This window comes from Oncorhynchus keta, chromosome 9 (genome assembly GCF_023373465.1).
Source record: "Oncorhynchus keta strain PuntledgeMale-10-30-2019 chromosome 9, Oket_V2, whole genome shotgun sequence".
In the NCBI taxonomy this organism is placed as follows: domain Eukaryota; kingdom Metazoa; phylum Chordata; class Actinopteri; order Salmoniformes; family Salmonidae; genus Oncorhynchus; species Oncorhynchus keta.
The window spans coordinates 40633612-40648437 of record NC_068429.1 but is presented as its reverse complement, the minus strand read 5'-3'; the positions used below and the strand labels follow the sequence as shown (position 1 = coordinate 40648437).

The following is a 14826-nucleotide window of genomic DNA, read 5'->3' as shown; positions in this document are numbered from 1 at the left end:
CCCTAACCTGAACCTGCTCCCCTCTCCCCTGAAGGTGATGAGAATGACTCTGTCCACGTTGAACTGGAGGAGGAGAGAGATGGTACGGTGGCTTGTCACCTGTGCCACAGAAGTTGGTGAGTTACTCCTCTAAGGATGTTTTGCGTAATGTGTGTCGGGGTGTATGAGTGATGTACTGCATGTGTGTGTCGAATATATATTTCCACAAACTAACCACCCTCTCCCCTGCTGTAGGTGTGTATGCGTTGGATAGCATCATGCAGAGTTGGTTCACCCTGTTCACCCCGACCGAGGCCACAAGCATCGTTGCCACCACCGTCATGTCCAACACCACCATCGTCCGCCTGCACCTGGACTGTCACCAGCAGGAGAACCTGGCCTCCTCCGCCCGGACCCTGGCCCTGCAGTGTACCATGAAGGACCCCCAGAACTGTGCCCTCTCTGCCCTCACGCTCTGCGAGAAGGACCACATCGCCTTCGAGACAGCCTACCAGATCGTCCTGGACGCGGCCGTCACGGGGATGAGCTACACACAGCTCTTTACAATAGCCAGGTACATGGAGCACAGAGGATATCCCATGAGGGCTTACAAGCTGGCCACGCTAGCCATGGCCCACCTTAACCTCAGCTACAACCAGGACACCCACCCGGCTATCAACGACGTGCTGTGGGCCTGCGCTCTGAGCCACTCTCTGGGGAAGAACGAGCTGACTGCCGTCATCCCCCTGGTGGTGAAGAGCGTGAAGTGCGCCACTGTACTGTCAGACATTTTGAGACGGTGCACGTTGACCACGCCGGGCATGGTGGCGCTGCACAGCCGCAGGAACTCTGGGAAGCTGATGTCGCTGGACAAGGCGCCGCTCAGGCAGCTGCTGGACGCCACTATCGGGGCCTACATCAACACCACGCACTCTCGCCTCACGCACATCAGCCCGCGCCACTACAGCGAGTTCATCGAGTTCCTCAGTAAGGCCAGAGAGACGTTCCTCATGGCCCAGGACGGACACATCCAGTTTACCCAGTTCATAGACAACCTTAAACAGATCTACAAGGGCAAGAAGAAACTCATGATGCTCGTACGGGAGAGGTTCGGTTGACGAAAGACTAAACGTTTAAAAAAAACTTTTGTGATTGGTCGACGACGGATCTATTGAGGTGAAGAGATGGAGAGCGATCACGCCCCCTTTTACTTGATCCCGCCTTTGTATCCTTTTGTAACTTAAAAAGTGACGGAAAAAATGGAAAATGGAAAGAAAAAACAGAAAACAAGAAAAACGAAACGACTAAAAACAAACAATAAAAAAAGCCACATCGGTATTAATGTGTATATAGACCCTATTTAGTTCACAAACAAACAAAAAAAGAACATTTGTTGAGTGTGTGTGTGTGTGTGTGTGTGTGTGTGTGTGTGTGTGTGTGTGTGTGTGTGTGTGTGTGTGTGTGTGTGTGTGTGTGTGTGTGTGTGTGTGTGTGTCCCTTTATATGTATGAAGGAGAAGTGTGAGAGAGAGAGAAATACAATCTTTTGGTTTCCACTGAGTATATGTTGTCCAGTGGCGAGATGTCCTCATAGCACTCCTGTTCCCCTTCTGTTGAAAGCTCACAGAGACAAACACGGCTTAAACCAAACGGAGCAACTCCATCAGACGTGACAAGTACCTCGTACGGACCCAGCTTTACTCCCCCCTTGTCCTCACCACTCAGTGTAGTCAAAGTGTGCAAACGGTAGAAGTAAAAGAACAACACAAACAAACCGTTCACATTTCTTGTTTTTCCTTTTATTTACTGTTTTTGTTTCTTGAGTAACAGTGATCACCAACTCCAGTCTGACTGTCTGCCATGGCTTTGCAGTGTTGTTCACCCTGATGCTACACACACACACACACACACACACACACACACACACACACACACACACACACACTAAACAAGCAAATAAACACAGAAAAACACACCCACACTCAGAAACACTGTAAACACACCCTTGCAGAAAACACACACTTATACTGTCATAGTGCTTGCGCTTGTGGAAACTTAGCAACTGTCAACATACATTCTCAGGGATTTCTCTAAAAAAAAAAAGGAAAGTGAAAAAAGAAAGAGTGAGAGCATTTTATTGTACTGTGTATATATAATAGTATATGTCTGAATAGTGAAAAACAAATGTATACGTTAACTAATTTATAAATAATATTCTATGTAATGCAAAATACTTGAAGCTGCAGTACCTTGGTTTTTATAGCAAAAACATATCAGAAGGACAATTAAAATGTGTCGCCTTGCGTTGCATCATCAGGGGCCAGGACAAAGGTCAAAGGTTAGGGGTCACTTCAGTAGGACTGTTAGCTGGGTGACCCCGCCGAGACAGACAGACTGACACCCACTGGACTGCTTGACAGGAACTGGCTGTTTGCAAAACAGGACATGGATGTTGTATTTTGTATGGACCAGCAAAATATATATATCCTCCAGTTGTAGACACAGTTTCATTGGGCACCGCAGAAGAAGAGGAGAGAGAGAGAGAGACTTCCCAGGAGCCAGATCAGTGAGCCTTAGCGTTACAGATGTCGAACAAGGGCCCAGTGCCTATGAAGCCGTCAAATGTAGATCTGACAAAACCCCTGACTCTTTACTAATAATCAGCGTAGAAATTTGGCCTGACCACGCCTCGTGTCTCCTTCCGCAGTGATCAAGTTACAAAAAAGAAGCTCCATTATATGCACAACAACCAACCAACAACATGTACATGCCTCCACAACCAACCAACCAACTTGTACAACATGCCTCTTCTGCTGACTCCCTGACTTTGTGCAGGACAGACAGTTGCTATGTAGGTCTTGACTGTTCCAACTTTTTTTAACGCTTTTTGTTATTTATGTTTCTCTCTTTTTGAATTTTTTAAATTTCTCTCTAGAATTCCTCAACGAGAACAGCCTTCTTTCTTGCCTTGTCTTAATGCTTTAAAACAACCAAACGGGAGTTCTAACTACCAAACTTCGTTCATTAAATTTAAAGCCAACCAACTTTGGTTACAACTTTTAGTGTCTTTAATTTTTAGCTGACTGGTTTTGTGTTCAGTGCTTTGAAAATCCCTTCTCCTCTGTTTGTTTTTGGGGTGCAGAAACGTTGTCTAGTGTCTCATGTCCCCTCCTCCCCTAGAGGTTTGTCCGTAGTTCCTTTGTCCAGAGGCGCAAATATAATTCATATTCCATTTTATTTATTATGATAGGTAAACGATTGTACTTCTTCAACAGTGTCAGCATTGCTCATGAAGTTGAAATTCAGATTTGATACACCGATATCAATTTATTTATGTAACTAAATCACTGTTTTATAAACTTGTTAATGATTCAACTTTTTTTTGTTGTTTTAATTAAAATTAGTTTTTTGAGAGGAGACCTTGTGTGGTGTTTTGTTTTCTCTAGTTCTGCTATTTTTATGCTGCGTCATCAGTTGAGAAACGTTATGTTTGGGTTTTACTGTCTTTTATCCAAGAATGTAAACCCTGGAACGCGTCTGGAAAATAATGAATCCACTGAGAGTAGTAGTAAAAAGGAAGTCAAGTTTTTCCCCCCCTGCTCGTCTGTTTATAGTCGTTGTGTTTGGTGTATTTAGGCGGTATTCCAAGTGTTCTGTTCTTTATCATTCCTGGTATTCTCGAGATGTTTATAATTACCCAAGAGTCGATATTCAGGCCATCCATACGAAGGAATTCCCCTCGACCAAACCCACAAATTCGGGAAAACAAACAGCAATTTTTCTTTGACCCCAATTGTAAAAGAGCCAACTTCATCATCAGTGTTTAGTTGTACAAAAATATGCCAAAAAGCTGTTGTGTTGTTCAATATACAGTTCAGTGTTCCACGTAGGGAAATAGATTCTGCGAGAAGAGCCATGTGGCTTCAAGGCTATTCCGTGTGGGACGTGGGGACCCGGTGTCCAAGTAGCTATGTGTGTGGAAAACATTTATTCACAGGTAATGCATTTTACTTGTGTGACTATAGTCCGTTTGTAACTCCACTCACTACTTATAGCTGTATAGTCCGTTTGTTTGTGTCGTTGGTCTTGGCTAGCTTAATGTTCCGGTCACTATCTAGCTAGCTAGCACACTACTCATGTGGCTGTTAGCGCTGCAATGAAAAGGGGCATGAGGGAAGCCCCACAATATTATGTTTTTCAAACTATTAAGAATACTCGGGAGCAGGCAATGTTTAAAAGTCATCTTTAAACATGTTGTACTTTTGAATTCCACAGAATCATCTGGACTGTAACGTTTACATCCCTCTACAGTCCCGGTCGGTTTTAGGAGAAAACAACCTGTGGCTACCTAGGTTACCCAATTGTCTCACAGCAACAACTACCTTTTTCAAACACAATTTTCTTGTTGTCTGCTTGTTTCATTAAATTACAAAAGCAGTATTTCCCCTAGATCTTTATTTTTATTTTTTTTTACAGGCAGACGCAAAGTCCCCCTTTTAGTTTCCTTGGTTAGATGACTATAGGAAGTGGGGTATTCCTTCCTCTTCCTATCTCTTATCGTCAACGGCAACCAGGGTGACTGTAGACTGGACAGGAAATTCTAGTTGGAACCACAGAAGGAGGGGGGTGGAGGAACAGGAACAGCCCCAGATGATTCCAAACATTACTTTTGACAATGTTTTGGCCCCCCCTGATAGCCGTTCCATAACAAGTCAACCTGCGCTGTTTGAATTTACTACATGTGAAGTGTTTTTAACAGAACAGACAGCAGTAAATCCCCAAGCTAACAATGAACCATACTAAACAGGAACCAGGTAAAATGGTCAGAGTTAAGGGGTTGAGATTAAGCCTGTATATCTCTGCCTTCGTTTGTATTTGGGAAGCAAGATAAGACTCCCTAACTCGCAATATTAAATAGATTTATTCCAAGAGATAGTGTTCCCTGAAGTCTATTTGGGGTTGTTACTTGTACACTGCATGATCGCCCCAACACTCAGCTTCTAGAGGAATGTTAGAGAAACTGAGACTGGGTGTTCTCATGCCAACATCTGAACATTGCCTGCACACACACACACTCGCACACTCTCTCTCTCTCCTCTCTCATGTACACACATACACACCTTGAATGGTACAGTATCTCCTGTATAAATAGCCTGGCAGTGGGGAGTTTCTGTAACCCCATCGGTGTACCTGGCTCCAAAGATAAACTGGATCACACAGCTGGGACACACACACACACAAACACATCCTGGCTGAACCAGACCACTATCCTGTTCTCGTTCCCAGATTCCCAGTCCATCTGGGACGGGAATGTTCTCTCTACTTCGCTCTCCTCTCCAGTCTGTCTTTCTTTATCTCTCTCGTATCGCCCTCTCTCCTCTTATTTTGCTCTTTCTCTCTCCTCTTTTTCCTCTTTCTCGTTTTCTTTCCAGATTTCTGTTCTCCCATTACCTCTGGAAGAACAAACTGTTAAAGCCTCGACCAGAGAGAAGTCTTTTTTTTTCAGCTGAGGTAATATCACCACCCACCTCCTCAGTACTGAGAACTAATCTGTTTCACAATCTATTTCTGGGGGATCCTGAAGGAGCCCCCATTTTTGTTCCAGCCCAGCACTAACTCATCTCATCCAATTGGTTAATATCCTGTGTTTGCCATCACACCCATCAATCACTCCTCATCCTGTCTCTCATAGCGACGCGTCTCCTTCCTGCTCCAGCAACAGCTGGTCAGAGAGATCAGTCTGTCAAGGGACAACTTTATTCTACACCTTTACCACACCACAGAGACTGTCCAGACGCCAGAGGAAAGAGACTCGGTATCCATTTCAGTCCAACGGCCACAGCACTGGTGGATGTCTGCATTCCACTTCCTATCTTGTAAAAGTCCTGTGTGGATAGACATCTCTTGCTCTGTGATTTGTTGCACGGGTGGTAGACTTTGATCCTTTATCGGGAGACAGGCAGCAGGCCCTTAAACACAACATTCTAGAAGGAGGTCGAAGAGCATATTAGCTAAAAGGTGAAATGGAGCCTCGACTGCTAGACTGGTACCTCCGTTAGTGGAGCTGTGCTGCTTGTTCAGACAGTTGTTTGTTTGTACAACGTGGCTGTTGGTATGTTACCTTCTTTCAATAATCCCTCCCAACAAAGGCATTATCTGACCTTGACCGTTCTTATGGGATACTGCAGGTAGAAAAGAGAAGCTGTTCTAATCTTGCATGTACCACTAGGAGCTTAGAGCAATTTTACATGCCAGCAAAAAAACAAACATTAAAAGCAGCATATTCGATGATTGTTCAAAAGTGTGATCTTTTGTCATTTAATATGGATTTATTTATTTTTTTATCAATGGGCTTAGTTTGCTTGACCCAAATGCTTTGATTCTACCTATGTTATTCCCACAATTCTCACCTCCATATTCTAAAGTGGTATTGTTCGATTGACGCACTCGCTTTAGAAGCGTGGCTACTGCTTGTGATTCCTGTCTGTGTGTATAAAAGGATCTGCATTGTGTTTGGTCTATGTTCACTAAAATCAATCTTGTGAACTCTTCACATTCGTGAATGCTTGGGTAGAGCTCCTTCTCTGCTCCTGTAGTTTAAACCTTCATAGTTCTCCTGGTACAACGACAACACGGCTTACTCTCTAATCAATGTCTCGCTCCTTCTAAGGATGGATTTGAGCTTCTTTTATTCATTCATTTCTAAGAGTGTTCTTGTCATGGTACAGGAGAATGGTCACAAGGGCAATCAATTGCTGGTTAGGTGTGGAAGACCTGTGTCCTGGATGTCACATTTTCCCACTTAGTTACACAAAAGTTTTAAGTAGTTTAGTTTTGGTACATAACTGAGGTTAGGATTCAACCCTGAAAAAAGTACTTAAACCCACAAACCCCTGAAGTAATGAGTTGAGTTGTACTTCCCTTCCTCCCATCCCTCTCTCCCAGAAGGGAGGGAAGAAATATGGCGCTGGACAAAGCACCTTGGTGGAGATTAGACTGCACCAACCATCCATCACACTCCGGGCCGGTCCTTGGAATATATTATGTCCTGATAATCTGATTGTGCATGTCAATGAACGATGCTGCAGAATTCCCCTCCTGTCCTTAGTACCCCCATTATTTGTAGGGTGGCTCAAGATTGACATTGGCCTTAACCGCAGATCTAGGATCAGATTCCCTTACCATTAGGTAGATTGGGGGGGACATCTGACCCTGTATCAGTGGTGAGCGGCAGAGTCTACATACTGCTGTTTAGTGTGTATGTGTTGAATAGAGAGACGTAATGTTTCTGCAGCCTTCCTTATAATCCGCGTCAGAGCCGGGAGCGACGCCATCCTATTCACAATCCCATTGGCTTAATGCACCGTGTCCGTCATGCTAATTTATGTCATTAGATGTGGTGGTACTAGGCTGTGTTAAGTCTTCACACACACACACCTCACCATCAGACACAGTATGTAAACAAAGAACCAGTGAGAGAACATGAGAGGATTGGTTTATTCGGATCCACATTCGCGTTTGCAGAAGGAGCAGCTATTCTTCCGGGGGTCCACAAAAAAACATGACAAGTAACAAAATACTGGTATTTTTGGTATTTTATCAGGATCCAAAAGCAGCAGCTACTTTTCCTGAGGTCCACAAAAAAACAGAAACATAATACAGAATGACATAGTACCGAACAACGGGGAGAGGCGTTGTGCCGCGAGGTGTTGCTTTATCTGGGTTTTTTGCAAACAGGTTTGCTGTTTATTTGAGCAATATGAGATGGAAGTTCCATGTAATAAGGGCTCTATATAATACTGTAAGATTTCTTGAATTTGTTCTGGATTTGGGGACTGTGGAAAGACCCCTGGAGGCATGTCTGGTGGGATAAGTGTGTGTGTAAGTTGACTATTAATGTTTCTTATAAAAATAAGTGATGCAGTCAGTCTCTCCTCAACTCTTAGCCAAGAGAGACCGGCATGCATAGTATTTATATCAGCCCTCTGATTACAATGAAGAGCAGAACGTGCCACTCTGTTCTGGGCCAGCTGCAGCTTAACTAGGTCTTTAGTTGCAGCACTGGACCACATGACAAAACTAGAGCCTGCAGAACTTTCTTTTTGAAGTGTGGTGTCAAAAAAGCAGAGCATCTCTTTATTACGGACAGACCTCTCCACATATTTACAACCATTGAATCTATATGTTTTTACTATGACTGTTTACAATCGAAGGTAACACCAAGTAATTTAGACTCCTCAACTTGTTCAACAGCCACACCATTCATTACCAGATTCAGCTGAGGTCTAGAACTTAGGGAATCATTTGTACCAAATACAATGCTCTTAGTTTAAGAGATGTTCAGCACCAGTTTATTACTGGCCACCCATTCCAAAACAGACTGCAACTATTGGTTAAGGGTTTCAGTGACTTCATTAGCTGGTGTTGCTGATGGTTGAATCATCTGCTTACATGGACACACATGCTTTGTTTAATGCCAGTGGCATGTCATTGGTAAAAATGAAAAGAGTAGAGGGCCTACTGGTACACCCCACTTGACATGTTTGACATTAGAGAAGCTTCTATTAAAGAAACCCCTCGGTTCTTTTAGATAGATAGTTCTGAATCCACTATATGGCAGAGGTTGAAAAGCCATAACACATGTTTTTTCAACAACAAGGACAGTCAATTTCAAATACAACTATATACAAACAATCAAATACATAAATAGTACATACAATACAACAACAAAAATAGTGTTAGGCGAAGCAGTTCATCTCCCGTCAACCCTCAACCAGGAAAGACTGGCATGCATCTTGTTGATGTTAGTTAGTTTGGCTAAGTCTGCAATTGACAAGACCAGAGCCTGAACAACCAGTACGGTTGATACTTGTGTCAAAAACACAACACAACTTTGTCAATATGACTTGACCGTGATAATTGACCATCCAATGTTTTACCTCGGAGTTTAGCTTCCTCAACCTGCTCAATGGTCACCCCCTTTATGCACAACTCCAGCTGAGGTTTAGGCCTTAGAGAATGTTTTCAACCCAATACAATGCTTTCATTTTAGATTAACTTAAGACCAGTTTATTATTAATCACCCATTCGGATACTGACTGTAACTCCTTATCAGTGAGCTCACTGACTTTGGCTGCTGACATGAAGTGTGAAATCATCCGCAGTGCATAGTCATTTGTGTCAGACGAGCTTTGTGTCAGACCAGTGGCAAATCATTAGTAAAAATAGAGAAGAGGCGCTTATCAAAGCAACTGCTCTGAGGGACACCACACTGTACATATCTGATGTTAGAGAAGCTTCTATTGAAGAACACTCTCTGGGTTCTATTGGATAAATACCTATCCAACGCTGTGATGGCAGGTGCTGAAAAGCCAACGAATTGCAAAAATCGCTGAAGTTGGAGACTTTTATCATTTTACATTTAAGTCATTTAGCAGACGCTCTTATCCAGAGCGACTTACAAATTGGTGCATACACCTTATGACATCCAGTGGAACAGCCACTTTACAATAGTGCATCTAAATCTTTTAGGGGGGTGAGAAGGATTACTTATCCTATCCTAGGTATTCCTTAAAGAGGTGGGGTTTCAGGTGTCTCCGGAAGGTGGTGATTGACTCCGCTGTCCTGGCGTCGTGAGGGAGTTTGTTCCACCATTGGAACAAACTTCAAACATCTGCTATCTGAGCAGCTAACCGATCGCTGCAGCTGTACATAGTCTATCGGTAAATAGCCCACACATTTTTACCTACCTGTACATGACCATCTGATCATTTATCACTCCATTGTTAATCTGTAAAATTTTAATTATTCGCCTACCTCCTCTTGCCTTTTGCACACAATGTATATAGACTCCTCTTTTTTTCTACTGTGTCATTGACTTGTTCATTGTTTACTCCATGTGTAACTCTGTGTTGTCTGTTCACACTGCTATGCTTTATCTTGGCCAGGTCGCAGTTGCAAATGAGAACTTGTTCTCAACTAGCCTACCTGGTTAAATAAAGGTGAATTTGTTTTTTAAAAAGTAAAAAATAAAATAGCAAGTGAGTTTCTTCGACAACAATTTATGATCAGCAACATCAAAGGCTGCCCTGAAATCTAACAATACAGCTCACACTATCATCTTATTGGTGTTATTGTTTAACCAATCATCTGTCTGAGTGAGTGGCCTTCTCTAAATGCATGCTGAAAGTCAGTAGTTAATTTGTTCTCTGACAAATAGCATTGTATTTGGTCAAACACAATTCTCTCCATCAGTTTACTAAGAACAGGTGGCGAACTGATTGGGCGGCTTTTAGATCCGGCAAAGGGTGCTTTACTATTTTTAGGTATTGGAATTACTTTAGCTTCCTTCCACGCCTGTGGACCCACACTCCTTTAGGCTTTGGTTAAGGATCTAGCAAATAGCGGTGGAAGTATAGTCTGCTACCATTCTCAATAGTTTCCCATCAAGGTGGTCTACAAGGTGGTCTATCAAGCCACTACAAGGTGGTCTACAAGGTGGTCTATCAAGCCACTACAAGGTGGTCTACAAGGTGGTCTATCAAGCCACTACAAGGTGGTCTATCAAGCCACTACAAGGTGGTCTACAAGGTGGTCTATCAAGCCACTACAAGGTGGTCTACACGGTGGTCTATCAAGCCACTACAAGGTGGTCTATCAAGCCACTACAAGGTGGTCTATCAAGCCACTACAAGGTGGTCTACAAGGTGGTCTATCAAGCCACTACAAGGTGGTCTACAAGGTGGTCTATCAAGCCACTACAAGGTGGTCTACAAGGTGGTCTATCAAGCCACTACAAGGTGGTCTATCAAGCCACTACAAGGTGGTCTACAAGGTGGTCTATCAAGCCACTACAAGGTGATCTATCAAGCCACTACAGGGTGGTCTATACCTGGTAGCTGATCATTATTGATGCATAACAATAAATTTTTTTCACCTATCCCACACAAACTTGACCAAATTCAAAACAGCAATCCTTCACTTTCATTATTAGATCTTTAATACAAACATATGATGGTTCACTGTTCAATGTTGTCATTTCACTTGAGATTTTCCACTTTACGAGTAAAATAGTCAGTGGTGCAACTTTGGTTTTAAAAGTGAGGGGGATATAACCTGGTGGGGGTTAATGACATTTTTAGGTTCATTTTGGGGTCACTTATTGTAAATAAGAATAGAATATGTTTCGAAACACTTCTAAATTAATGTGGACGCTACCATGCTTACGGATAATCCTGAATGAATCGTGAATAATGATGAGTGAGAAAGTTATAGATGCACAAATATCATACTCCCACAAAAACGCTAACCTCCCCTGCCATTGTAATGTTGAGAGGTCAGCACGTCTTGGGGGTATGATATTTGTGCGTCTAACTTTCTCACTCATCATTATTCACGATTTATTCAGGATTATCCATAGTCCATTTCAAGACCATGATTGTAATTTTGTCAAATCACCACCATAATAAGAGTTCAAAGTGTCCAGTATTTCTGTGTTCATATTTCAGGACAACATATGGATTCTTTAGACTTTCATGATTACTAACCCAAACACAGTGGGGAACAATGAGGGCCTACTATGCCTTCAGAGGGCTAAGGATTTATGAAAGTTATTATAACATAATTATTTTATGATTATTATTTTCAATTATATTCTGATTTACACTAAAGGGGGGGGGGGGCGATTCAGTAGGATTTTTCTTTACAGGTCTCTGGGAAGATAAATCTAGCTAGCTAAGTCAGCCATTGGCTAGGCCATCAGAAGCTAGATAAAGACATCTGCCATTCAACTGTATTAGGGCAAAATCTTGGGAGTGACAATGGAATCAACCAATCAAATTTTGACTTAATGAACGGGACTGTTTTTTTTACAAAAACATTTGGAAACCTCTGCCTTAACATCACACACTATTAAGCATTTCACACACATTATCTAGATACTGACTTGTTAGCACTTGCTGGCCTATAGCAACACCCTAAAATAATAGGCTTAGATGAGGCAGGTGTACAGTCGTGGCCAAAAGTTTTGAGAATGACACAAATATTAATGTTCACAAAGTCTGCTGCCTCAGTTGTATGATGGCAATTTGCATATACTCCAGAATGTTATGAAGTGTGATCAGATTAATTGCAATTAATTGCAAAGTCCCTCTTTGCCATGCAAATTAACTGAATCCCCAAAAACATTTCCACTACATTTCAGCCCTGCCACAAAAGGACCAGCTGACATCATGTCAGTGATTCCCTCATTAACACAGGTGTGAGTGTTGAGGAGGACAAGGCTGGAGATCACTCTGTCATGCTGATTGAGTTCGAATAACAGACTGGAAGCTTCAAATGGAGGGTGGAGCTTGGAATCATTGTTGTTCCTCTATCAATCATGGTTACCTGCATGGAAACACGTGCCGTCACCATTGCTTTGCACAAAAAGGGCTTTGATTGGTTGATATTGCTGCCAGTATGATTTTACCTAAATCAACCATTTATCGGATCATCAAGAACTTCAAGGAGAGCGGTTCAATTGTTGTGAAGAAGGCTTCAGGGCGCCCAAGAAAGTCCAGCAAGCGCCAGGACCTGCTGCGGGATCGGGGCACCAACAGTACAGAGATTGCTCAGAAATGGCAGCAGGCAGGTGTGAGTGCATTTGCACGCACAGTGAGGCGAATACTTTTGGAGGATGGCCTGGTGTCAAGAAGGGCAGCAAGAAGCCACTTCTCTCCAGGAAAAAAATCAGGGGCAGATTGATATTCTGCAAAAGTTACAGGGATTGGACTGCTGAGGACTGGGGTAAAGTCATTTTCTCTGATGAATCTCCTTTCCGATTGTTTGGGCGCATGGAAAAAAGCTTGTCCGGAGAAGACAAGCTGAGCGCTACCATCAGTCCAACAGTAAAGCATCCTGAGACAATTCATGTCTGGGGTTGCTTCTCAGCCAAGGGAGTGGGCTCACTCACAATTTTGCCTAAGAACACAGCCATGAATAAAGAATGGTGCCAACACATCCTCTGAGAGCAACTTCTCCCAACCATCCAGGAACAGTTTGGTGACGAACAATGCCTTTTCCAGCATAATGGAGCACCTTGCCATGAGGCAAAAGTGATAACTAAGTGGCTCGGGCAACAAAACATCAATATTTTGGGTCCATGGCCAGGAAACTCCCCAGACCTTAATCCCATTGAAAACTTGTTGTCAAGCCTGAAGAGGCAATTCATCAGGTGTCAAAAGCGTTTCACAGGGATGCTGGCCCATGTTGACTACAATGCTTCCCACAGTTGTGCAGTAGCGGTGTGTGGGTAAAATCACTGGAGAAGCTGAGCCTGGGAAAAAAATCCATATTACAACCTACACTATATACAGTGCATTCAGAAAGTATTTAGATACCTTGACTTTTTCCACATTTTGTTACGTTACAGCCTTATTCTAAAATTGATTAAATCGGTTTTACACTCACATTACCACATAATGACAAAGCAAAAGCATATTTTTTTTGCATTATTATTTAAAACGAAAATATCATATTTACATAAGTATTCAGACCCTTAACTCGGTACTTTGTTGAAGCACCTTTGGCAACGATTACAGCCTTGAGTCTTCTTTTGTACGATGCTACAAGCTTGGCACACCTGTATTTAGGGAGTTTCTCCTATTATTCTCTGCAGATCCTCTCAAGCTCTGTTAGGTTGGATGGGGAGCGTTGCTGCGGCTCTGGCCGGGAACTCAAGGACATTCAGAGACCACTCCTGCATTGTCTTTGCTGTGTGCTTAGGGTCTTTGTCCTGTTGGAAGGTGAACTTTTGTCCTGAGCGCTCTGGAGCAGGTTTTTATAAAGGATCTCTCGGTACTTTGCTCCATTCATCTTTCCCTCGACCCTGACTAGTCTCCCAGTCACTGCTGCTGAAAAACATCCCTACAGCATGATGCTGCCACCACCATCCTTCACCGTAGGGATGGTGCCAGGTTTCCTCCAGACGTGACGCTTGGCATTCATAGTTCAATCTTGGTTTCATCAGACCAGAGAATCTTGATTCTCATGGTCAGAGTCCTTTAGGTGCATTTTTGGCAAACTCCAAGCAGGCTGTCATGTGCCTTTTATTGAGGAGTAGCTTCCATCTGGCCACTACCATAAAGGCCTGATTGGTGGAGTGCTGCAGAGATGGTTGTCTTTCTGGAAGGTTCTCCCATCTCCACAGAGGAACTTTGCAGCTCTGTCAGAGTGGCCTTCGGGTTCTTGGTCACCTTCCTGAGTGTGCAAAGCTGTCATCAAGGCAAAGGGTGGCTACTTTGAAGAATCTCAAATATAAAATATATTTGTATTTCTTTTACTTCTTGCGGCGAGCCATCCCGGATCCGGGATCGTGAATACAGCCTCAAGCTCATTACCATAACGCAACGTTAACTATTCATGAAAATCGCAAATTAAATGAAATCAATATGCTAGCTCTCAAGCTTAGCCTTTTGTTAACAACACTGTCATCTCAGATTTTCAAATATATGCTTCTCAACCATAGCAAAACTAGCATTTGTGTAACAGTATTGATAGCTATTGATAGCTGGCATTAGCATTTAGCGTTAGCATTCAGCAGGCAACATTTTCACAAAACCAGAAAACCATTCAAATAAAATAATTTACCTTTGAAGAACTTCGGATGTTTTCAATGAGGAGACTCTCAGTTGGATAGCAAATGTTCCGTTTTTCCTGAAGGATTATTTGTTTAGGAGAAATCGCTCCATTTTGTGCGTCACGTTTAGCTACTAAAAAAACCTGTATCCAGGATTGTGTAAATCTATCTGCAAGCTCATTAGCATAACACAACGTTAACTATTCATGAAAATCGCAAATGAAATGAAAT

General features: G+C 42.7%; 1 protein-coding gene across 2 annotated transcripts in view; it reads left to right on the top strand.

Moving 5' to 3' along the window:
- Positions 1–3395, top strand: part of LOC118387828 (zinc finger SWIM domain-containing protein 6) — a 54192-nt gene extending 50797 nt beyond the window's left edge. For both annotated transcript variants that reach the window (XM_052525862.1, XM_052525863.1), the window contains exons 13-14: positions 35–116; positions 235–3395. In XM_052525862.1, the coding sequence (XP_052381822.1) occupies positions 35–116; positions 235–1097 (945 nt within the window). In that variant the 3' untranslated portion in view covers positions 1098–3395. The remainder of the gene's footprint in view (positions 1–34; positions 117–234) is intronic.
- Positions 3396–14826: the final 11431 nt, after the last annotated feature.